The sequence below is a fragment of the Drosophila busckii genome, chromosome 3L, assembly GCF_011750605.1.
Source record: "Drosophila busckii strain San Diego stock center, stock number 13000-0081.31 chromosome 3L, ASM1175060v1, whole genome shotgun sequence".
NCBI lineage: Eukaryota > Metazoa > Arthropoda > Insecta > Diptera > Drosophilidae > Drosophila > Drosophila busckii.
The window spans coordinates 9,164,194-9,173,249 of NC_046606.1; the positions used below are offsets into that span (position 1 = coordinate 9,164,194).

Sequence of the window (9,056 nt, forward strand, 5' to 3'; positions counted from 1 at the left end):
TGGTTATGGTATACTATATTTAATTTCCTATGCAAAACGTTTTTTTATCGAACTCAAGTAAATAAGCGCTCTTATCTGATAAGAATTTTTAATTTTCTTTATGCCCTACATTGTAAGCTGCTACGCTTTCCCACCAAACCAAATCGTTTAAAAAAAATATGGCTTAAGCAATAAATATAGTATGTGTGTTGGATTTTCTTATCAGTCTTTTAATGTTTCCGAGTAATTGATCTAGTTTCTTTTCTAAGCCAGTGGCAAGCGTCCAGCTCGTTCGGGCTAATAAATATTTTAACAGCTGCTGACCACTAATAAATAATGTAAACAAATAACATTCCCTATGCATTATTTAATTTTATATACATATGTAACTTACCACATAAAATAAACTGCACGCCCAACAACACCTGTTGCACTTTATAGTTGTTGCTATGATTATTGTTGATTCTCTTATTGTTGTTGTTGTTGTTTTTGTTTTTGTCTGGCTGCTGCTGCTGTTGTTCCTCTTATTATTATTATTTGTTGTTGTTGTTGTTTTTGTTATTGCTTTAATTAGCAACACAAACACATTAACTAACACACACACGCACAGACAGACACAGAGGCTTCAGTTAACAGCAAGGCGCATTCATAGCTGATCGCCCACGCAACGTGCCAAAAGCAAACGCGTTTATTGAAAAAAAGCGCAACTGCGACGAAAGAACTTTGGTAGCTGCGCCAGCGCTAGAGCGACAGCAGCAACCCAACAAACTAACTAAATAATGTGCAGCGCCAGTTAGCGCCTTGTCAACAGCGATTTGTGAACCGGTTCGTTCGAGTGCCCGCGAGTAACTGAAATTGAAATTTAAATTCAAAGCGAAGAGTGCCGTCGCCCGATCGGTTTTTAGTTGTGTCTGTGTTTGAGCGCCACTTATTTTGCCATTCGCGTGTCGACACCAAAACCGATCAGCTTTTGCTTTCATTGCAACTGGTCACACACTGCTATCGAATGCGCTGTGCACCCCTGGTAACGGCTTATCGGTAACTGCGACTATCAGCTGTTTTTCCCGTGACAAGTAACACGTCTGTCACACATAGCTTTGGATGTAGTACTACAGACAAAATTAAAACAGATTCGAATTTGTACATTTATAAATTAAAACAAAGTGCAAAATGTGGGTTAAACGAATACAGCTCTGGAGAGCTACACAGGCAGTAGTAAGCATGAACTCCACATCGCTGCAGGCCAGTAAAGCAGCGTCACAGGTGAGTTTTCGTTGCCGGGTTCGGACCTGGTGCGCTATGACATAACCTGCAATCAGGGTTTGTTATGAATACAAGAATGTTTGCAGATGTGTACCTCCGGCCACAGCAGAAGGGATATGCATCTGACTAGTAGTTGGAGCAGTCAGCTAAACAGACGAGCGGGCGCAATTGCGCCGCCAACATTACTGCCACTTTACAGTTCCGCAGGAACGTTGCGCTATGCCAGCTCCGGCACAGAGCAAATGCCGGAATCAGTGTCCACGAAAGAATTGGTGGAGCTGCCGGACATACCGGAGGCGCCAATGCCACCGGCAGCCACAGGATTAGACAATATGTCGCAGCAATTAATCGACGCCGTAAATCTGGCAGGCGAGCCCAGCTTTGCCTCCATAGGCCTGGGCGGCTGGTCGCCAGTGGGCATGGTACAAAACTGCATGGAGTTTGTGCACTGTACGTGGGATATACCTTGGTGGGGCACCATTGCCATTGGTACAGCTATTGTGCGCACAATAATCTTTCCCTTGGTTATCCTGGCTCAGCGCAATTCGGCCAAGATGAACAACAACATGCCACAGATGCAGCTGCTGCAGATGAAGATGACAGAGGCTCGTCAATCAGGCAATGCCTTGGAGTCCGCACGCTACGCACAGGAAATGATGGTCTTCATGAAGGAGAAGGGCGTTAATCCGCTAAAAAATATGATTGTTCCTCTAGCGCAAGCGCCACTGTTCATATCGTTCTTCATGGGATTGCGCCAGATGGCCAATACGCCCGTTGACTCCATGCGGGATGGCGGTCTTTTCTGGTTCACCGACTTGACAATGGCAGATCCCTTCTACATACTACCCGTAATCACCAGTGCCACGCTCTACCTGACCATCGAAATTGGCACAGACAGTGCGCGTCTGTCGGCGGCCAACATGAACACCATGAAGTACGTGCTACGTGCATTACCCCTTGTCATCTTCCCCTTCACAATGAACTTCCCTGCGGCCATTCTGACGTATTGGGCCTGCAGTAATTTCATTTCCCTCGGTCAAGTGGCGCTCTTGCGCGTTCCTGCGGTGCGGGACTATTTCAAGATTGAAAAGTTGCTAACGCATGCGCCCAGCTCGCTGCCGAAAAAGAAGAAAGGCTTTGTAGGCGGCATGAAGGAGTGTAAGTAATCCCGCTAATCTAGCAAGTCATATCTAATTACGTTCCTCTTTGCAGCTTGGGAAAACATGAAAATCACCAAGGAGATCGAGGAGCGACAGCGTTTGGATGAAATACGCTTTGCCAAGGCCGGCAAGGGACCTCTAGTGAAGACCTACAAATACGATCCCACCAAACCCAGAACACACACAGACCAGATAACCAGCAATCTAGAGAAGTCGTCCAAGGACAAGTAGTCAAGTTGCCCAGTCTTTGTTAACGTTACTAATTGTAGTCTCTTTACGGAAAGTTTCTTTATGCTAAAAATATATAATTTGTATTACTTAAAAACAACAACAAAATCTTTTTTCTTCTTTAACCCTTGGCTGCGATACACTGATTAATGACCTCTGTCAAGTGTTTGTTCTCCAGCGCCGCAGCCACGCGCTCCTTATCCGCCAGCTGCTTGTTCACAGCCATTTCGGAAGCATGTGTACCGGGCGTAATCTCTACGGTTACCTTAAAGCGTGGCGGCAGTGAGCGCAGCAGCTTTACGCGTATAGAGAGTCCTATTAGCGTGGCCATGGAGCAATGCGGTATTGTAGGCGTAAAGTTGATGTGCACCATATTCTGCGAGTCGTTGATGGTGATTAGCTCCTCCTGTACCACGTGCAACTGTTCCAGTGTCAGCGGATGCTCGGGGTCATTGATGTTACGTATAAGATCTACGTTCATATTTATAGTATTTGTTTTGAAGCATTTTTTTTGAGATGCTTACCAAATATTTCGCGTTTGTCAAAGGGATCGGGTATGTTGTCATCCTCCTCGCTTGCAGTCACCACACGCTCCTTAATCTTGCCATAAACATTTGGGTTTATATTTTCTATTTCTGTAGGCATTTTAATGCTGGTTTTTCGTTTAATTTTGTTTTAATTTTGCTCAATTGCTTAAACACGTATTGTTGCCAGTTTTATCGATGATGGTTTGATAATAATTTGCACTAGTCGCGAGCTTGTGCTTATCGACACATGTTAATTATCGATTCACCTATCGCGCGCAACGGAAGTTTTTCGCAATTCAAATTATGATTTATTTTAAATTGATTTTTAAGCTATAATTGCTATTGGTTTGAGCTATTCAGCTCAATAGACGGAAAATTCTTTTTAATATTATTAATTAAATGTCAACAACAAAATGATTATTTGGGGAATATACAAATACTAAGATTTGAACATACATATTCTCAACTGTTTATTATATTATCTTTACGATTATTCCTTAAAAATTAATTAGCATTAGTAATTGAAATGTAACAGCTATGACTGAAAACAAATGTTAAAACAATTCTATTGCGTTTCACTTTATTCATTAATTTATGCGTCACAAATAATTTTCCACAGACAATAATTTGCAAAGGGCTAAGCTATTCAAATTTATGCTTTTGATTGACGGGTACAAATTAAATGCAACTAGTGGAGCAATTTATATTAATGCTCAACTGGGTACAGTTACCTGTTTTAGTAAAAACGTTCATATTAGAGTAAGCAATAGTATCATCTTACGTAAAGCGTGTAATTAAAACAGTTTAACAATTATATTTATGTGCAATTTCAATTAGCTCTCGCAGCATTTACTCAGAATTTTAGCTATCGATGCAAAAATATTATTTGTGCAAATGGATATGACTAAGTTGCCGGTTTCCTAGACGCACAACCGATTTGTGTGTGCAATCTTCCCACCTGACCGAACTCAAGCAGCCCCACCTTGAGCTACTTTTGTAGCCGACACATACATATGCATAGACATGTATCCAAGCATATAGTAGTATGTAGATACCAGTAAATACAGGTTGCTGTGGGGTGAATTTTAAGGCTTTTGCGAGTATAATTAGCTCAGTCAATCAGTGTGGCAAATAAACATACTAATATAAGTAAATGTAATAATATTTATATAGAAACTCAGTTGGTACAAAGAGTACAGCTAGTGCGGCAATTAACACCAATTTACGAACTGTTTAACAGCTACGTCAAACACAGCGCAGTATTGGCGATCATATAAAATCAACAATCCGCTGGGAGTTTCGTGTCAGTCGATTTCTAAGATCATCTCGAGTATACATAACTATTTTCCGCAGCAATGAGAAAATTCGTAAGCGACCTCTATATGGTTAATAAAACACATTTTCTAGAGAAAGTTTTCCATTACAGTTGGTTTTCGTTGCACTCTGTGCTGTCGGCTATGCTGCCCCAGCTCCAGCTGATATCAAGGACACTGGACTATCACGCCCCAGTCCCATTAATCCTTTGGTTCAAAGCGATCCCCGTCCTGCGGACAAGGTTATTGTTTCTGTAGAAAAGCAGGAGCTCCGTCAAATTCAGAAGCGCGAGGATGCAACCACAGCACCTCCAAAGCCTCATAGCGTAATAGCTCATCAGGCTCTGCAGCATAATCCTCACACCACCCAGCAGCCAGCGGAACTTCACAACGCTCACGAGCAACAGCACGACCATACAAAAATTGCACCCTTAATTCAGCGCCAATTGCGTGACATTCCTGTGCCCACAACTATTAAGAAGGCAGCTGAACACACTGAGGAGAAGGACAAGCCTCAGGTGAAGGATTTGCATACACATGTGCCCGCAGCTGAAGAACAGCACACTCCCCTGCGTCATCATCCAGTGCCAGTGTCTGAACTCTTTGCCAAGGCTCACTCGACAACGCCCAAGTCCAAGGCCAGCTCCGAGGAAAGCAAAGAATCGAAGGAATCCAAGGAGAGCAAGGAAACCAAGGCCTAAACAGTAATATTAACGCTGAAATTATGTAAGCTTAAGTGTTGGCCAAAATCGTTTTGAAAATGAAATAAAAAAATGCACGAAAATATGTATAAACATTTTACACGTCTATAAAATAAGCTAATTAGTAACCTAAATATTTATATGGCCAATGTTAGCTGGTGTTATTTGCACTACTTGTTTCCAACTTGCCAAAGTAGTCATCTGATTTGAAGATGGGCACGGCTTTAAACTCGCCGTCGATCAAGTTACTTTTAACTTCAGTGCCAAGTGCATCCGGTGCTGTCAATTTGGCCTTCAGTGGTTTAAGAATCAAGCCTCTGAGACTGTAGTCTGTAACATTAAGCTCCTGCTCTGCAATATCCACCGAACTTTCTACTTCATCAAGATTATCCTTGACAATGTTTACAAAGTGCTCCAATTTGTCTACGCGTTCCCGTAGTTCATTAAAATGATTGCTGAAACTGAGTATGCCGCACACATGATTTCCAATCATGCTATTTGTCTCTGCACGCACCTGCTCATAAAATATATACATATGTATATCTGTATTAATTGATAATTTGATTAAACTCACTGAACCCAGCACGGCTTCAAACTCATCCAGTCGCGTCAGCATATCGTCAATGTTCGTGCATATTGGACTTATCTGCAATTATACAAATGCTCACTATCTTGTTGATATATTCTGAGGTCTCTAATTAATCACCTCCTTTTCCAAATCAATGCTTTTTATGATCTTAGCATAATCCTGCGCAGCTTGCTCAACCATCTTAACTACCTGTCAGCTGTTGCCTGCCGAAAACAATAACAAAATCAAATATTGTGGATGACAGTGTGCGTATCAAAAATATTGTTAGCCGGTTTATTAATATTGAAATAATTTATATATTATTTAATTATTATATAATTTATATTATTATTTATTTATATTGAACAAACATTGTATACTCAGAAATTAAAGTTATTGGGTAGAAATAGGTAATTGCAACTAAACAAATGTTGTGCTCACTTTCCCCCATTTCTATTTTCAGTGTTGGGAAACCGTTCACTTTCAGGATGATACGTGTTGAATTTTATGGTTTCAACGCGTTTAAAAAATTACAAAAATAGGTGTTTTTGTTAATTTTATGCTACGTATTTGGACTGAAGTAAGTAAATTGCGCGCATATTGCAGCACATGTGTTTTCAATCGTCGGCTTATAAGGCTGGGACTTATAGAAATATATGAATTTCAGATGCTGTATTGATTTGTACATTGGCAACATGAGCAACTACCGCGGCATGGGAGGCGGCGGCTTTCCGTACAAGAAGCAGGCTGGCAACAATATGAGCGCAGTGCCTCCGCCACCAGCGCTAACAGGCGCTCGTGGTGGCAGCGCGGTCAGTTTTAGCGTTCGGGGCAGAGGCAGCGTAGGTGTAGCTGGCGCTGGCGCATCAAGCAGCGGAACTTCTAAGCATGGTTACTCAACGCTGGAGTCTATCAGTCAGTATACGAGTTCTACCAACTATGTGGGCAAGCGCAAATTGCATATGGACGATGACTATTTTGACGAGGATGATGATACGCCACAGAAGGAGCCGCTGGAACAGGCTTATATACCAGCGCCGGGTTCGCCTGGAGCACCAGCTACGAAGGCCGATGACGATTCGGATGATGATCCGCTGGAACAGTTCATGGCTGGCATCAATCAACAGGTGGAGAAAGAGAAGGTGATTAATACACAGCAAAAGGCCACCATTGCGCCCGTGGATAAAAAGGGCGTGCGTGGCGACATTGATGATGAGGACGACGAGGAAAGTTACTATCGCTACATGGAGGAGAATCCCAATGCGGGTCTACGCGACGAGGGCTCCGATATCGAAATTGACTACGATGAGGACGGCAATCCTATTGCGCCGCCCAAAAAGAAGGAAATTGATCCACTACCGCCCATTTATCACTCTGAAATAGAGTACGCGCCTTTCGAGCGTAACTTCTACACGCCACATGAGGACATAGCACAACTTGGCGAGGAGCAGGTGCGCGAGCTACGCAATAAATTGGGCATCAGGGTAACCGGTGCGTCGCCACCCAAGCCGGTGACATCCTTTGGGCACTTTAACTTCGATGACCGATTATTAAAAGCCGTGCGCAAAGCGGAGTATACACAGCCTACTCCTATTCAAGCACAGGCAGTGCCCGTTGCGCTAAGCGGACGTGACATCATTGGCATTGCCAAAACGGGCTCCGGCAAGACGGCAGCGTTCATTTGGCCACTGCTGGTGCACTTGATGGATCAGCGCGAACTGGCCCCGGGCGATGGGCCCATTGGACTGATACTGGCGCCGACACGTGAGCTCTCGCTGCAAATCTACGCCGAAGCCAAAAAGTTCGGCAAGGTGTACAATATCAATGTGGTCTGTTGCTACGGTGGCGGCTCCAAGTGGGAGCAGAGCAAGGCGCTTGAGACGGGCTGTGAAATAATTGTGGCCACACCAGGTCGCATGATTGACATGGTCAAAATGAAGGCTACCAATCTGAAAAGAGTAACATTTCTGGTGCTGGACGAGGCGGATCGCATGTTCCACATGGGCTTCGAGCCACAGGTGCGCTCCATCTGCAATCATGTGCGCCCAGATCGACAGACGCTGCTGTTCTCGGCCACGTTCAAGAAGCGCATCGAGCGCCTGGCACGTGACATTCTCACAGATCCTGTGCGCATAGTCCAGGGCGATCTCAACGAGGCCAATTCGGATATTACGCAGCATGTGTTTGTGTTTCCCAATCCGCTGCAAAAATGGAACTGGCTGTTGTGTCACTTGGTTAAGTTCCTCTCCGAGGGCGCTGTGTTGGTGTTTGTAACCAAGAAAGCGGATGCAGAAGTCGTAGCGAATAATCTTATGGTACAGGAGCACAACTGTCTGCTGCTGCACGGTGACATGGATCAGGCGGATCGTAACAAGGTCATCACACAGTTCAAGCGCAAGGAATGCGACGTACTGGTGGCCACCGATGTGGCTGCTCGTGGTCTGGACATACCCCACATACGCAATGTGGTCAACTATGACATAGCGCGAGACATCGACACGCACACACATCGAATCGGACGCACTGGACGAGCTGGAGAGAAGGGCAATGCCTATACGCTGGTAACGGAGAAGGACAAGGAGTTTGCTGGGCATCTGGTGCGCAATTTGGAGGGCGCTGATCAGGATGTGCCCGCCGATCTCATGGAGCTGGCCATGAAGAGCAGCTGGTTTCGCAGTTCGCGTTTCAAGCAGGGCAAGGGCAAGAGGCCTGTCAATAATTTCATGGGCTTGGGCTATCGTGAGCGTGGAAGCGGTGGTGGCGCTGGAAGGGATGGTGGCAATGGCAGTAGCAGCGGCGGTAGTAGCGGTGGATCTGCTGTTGGCTCGAAGATGAAGCTGCTTGCATCTGAGTCAAGTAAATCGACAACTAACGCTGGACCCGCCTCGGATCGTTACTCGGCCATGCGTCAAGCTTTCCGCTCGCAGTACTGTTCGCAGTTCCGGGCCTCTAGTGATCGCACTTGGGAGCAAACAGTGCCTGAGACGGGAGTCTTTACGGCGCCGACGCCACCTGCGCCATCTTCAGGCGGCGGACACTCGAACCCGTTCTCTTCTTCTCCTTCCCCCTCCTCCTCGTCGTCGTCTGCCTCAGCTGAGGCAAAGCGTGCCAAGAAGAGTCGTTGGAATTAAGAGCTTGTTTTTTGTTTTATTTTCATATTATTTAATGTGTATTTGCTTTTCTTTCATCATTTTCATTTTTTTAAAATTACAACTTATATGCTAGCACTAGCACTAAATATATATATTTATATCCATAATATATTGTTTAAGGTAAATACTCATATGTACACTACTCCCTTCTTCTTTAATCTTCCA

At 44.4% G+C, this 9,056-nt stretch overlaps 6 protein-coding genes across 6 annotated transcripts in view; 3 read left to right on the top strand and 3 right to left on the bottom strand.

Annotated features, from left to right (window-relative positions):
* Positions 1-459, bottom strand: part of LOC108599557 (FH2 domain-containing protein 1) — a 33,223-nt gene extending 32,764 nt beyond the window's left edge. The window contains exon 1 of the mRNA XM_017986451.2: positions 374-459. The gene's annotated coding sequence lies outside the window, so the exon portion shown is untranslated. The remainder of the gene's footprint in view (positions 1-373) is intronic.
* A 615-nt stretch (positions 460-1,074) lies between these two features.
* On the top strand, positions 1,075-2,716 carry LOC108598505 (mitochondrial inner membrane protein OXA1L). Its single transcript, XM_017985175.2, has 3 exons — positions 1,075-1,242; positions 1,329-2,400; positions 2,455-2,716. The coding sequence occupies exons 1-3, from the start codon at positions 1,150-1,152 to the stop codon at positions 2,631-2,633; spliced, it is 1,344 nt and encodes a 447-aa protein (XP_017840664.1). The 5' UTR covers positions 1,075-1,149; the 3' UTR covers positions 2,634-2,716.
* LOC108598506 (MIP18 family protein galla-2) lies at positions 2,677-3,361 on the bottom strand. The gene is made up of 2 exons (XM_017985176.2): positions 3,155-3,361; positions 2,677-3,101 (listed from the first exon to the last, which is right to left on the bottom strand). Exons 1-2 carry the CDS (start codon positions 3,273-3,275, stop codon positions 2,752-2,754), a joined length of 471 nt encoding a protein of 156 aa, XP_017840665.1. The 5' UTR covers positions 3,276-3,361; the 3' UTR covers positions 2,677-2,751.
* A 1,068-nt stretch (positions 3,362-4,429) lies between these two features.
* LOC108598851 lies at positions 4,430-5,254 on the top strand. Its single transcript, XM_017985609.1, has 2 exons — positions 4,430-4,524; positions 4,584-5,254. Exons 1-2 carry the CDS (start codon positions 4,513-4,515, stop codon positions 5,169-5,171), a joined length of 600 nt encoding a protein of 199 aa, XP_017841098.1. The 5' UTR covers positions 4,430-4,512; the 3' UTR covers positions 5,172-5,254.
* A 46-nt stretch (positions 5,255-5,300) lies between these two features.
* On the bottom strand, positions 5,301-5,966 carry LOC108598853 (biogenesis of lysosome-related organelles complex 1 subunit 4). The gene is made up of 3 exons (XM_017985610.1): positions 5,878-5,966; positions 5,746-5,817; positions 5,301-5,685 (listed from the first exon to the last, which is right to left on the bottom strand). Exons 1-3 carry the CDS (start codon positions 5,938-5,940, stop codon positions 5,323-5,325), a joined length of 498 nt encoding a protein of 165 aa, XP_017841099.1. The 5' UTR covers positions 5,941-5,966; the 3' UTR covers positions 5,301-5,322.
* Positions 5,967-6,236: 270 nt separating this feature from the next.
* Positions 6,237-8,942, top strand: LOC108601141 (ATP-dependent RNA helicase DDX42). The gene is made up of 2 exons (XM_017989068.2): positions 6,237-6,319; positions 6,407-8,942. The coding sequence occupies exon 2, from the start codon at positions 6,435-6,437 to the stop codon at positions 8,868-8,870; it is 2,436 nt and encodes an 811-aa protein (XP_017844557.1). The 5' UTR covers positions 6,237-6,319; positions 6,407-6,434; the 3' UTR covers positions 8,871-8,942.
* Positions 8,943-9,056: the final 114 nt, after the last annotated feature.

Coding starts and splice junctions, on each gene's coding strand:
- LOC108598505 (XM_017985175.2), top strand. CDS start 1,150: ATGTGGGTTAAACGAATACAGCTCTGGAGAGCTACACAGGCAGTAGTA. Junction 1,243..1,328: donor CCAGTAAAGCAGCGTCACAG/GTGAGTTTTCGT, acceptor GAATGTTTGCAG/ATGTGTACCTCCGGCCACAG. Junction 2,401..2,454: donor TGTAGGCGGCATGAAGGAGT/GTAAGTAATCCC, acceptor TCCTCTTTGCAG/CTTGGGAAAACATGAAAATC.
- LOC108598506 (XM_017985176.2), bottom strand. CDS start 3,275: ATGCCTACAGAAATAGAAAATATAAACCCAAATGTTTATGGCAAGATT. Junction 3,102..3,154: donor TGACAAACGCGAAATATTTG/GTAAGCATCTCA, acceptor ATATGAACGTAG/ATCTTATACGTAACATCAAT.
- LOC108598853 (XM_017985610.1), bottom strand. CDS start 5,940: ATGGTTGAGCAAGCTGCGCAGGATTATGCTAAGATCATAAAAAGCATT. Junction 5,818..5,877: donor GCATTGATTTGGAAAAGGAG/GTGATTAATTAG, acceptor GTATAATTGCAG/ATAAGTCCAATATGCACGAA. Junction 5,686..5,745: donor TTGAAGCCGTGCTGGGTTCA/GTGAGTTTAATC, acceptor TTTTATGAGCAG/GTGCGTGCAGAGACAAATAG.
- LOC108601141 (XM_017989068.2), top strand. CDS start 6,435: ATGAGCAACTACCGCGGCATGGGAGGCGGCGGCTTTCCGTACAAGAAG.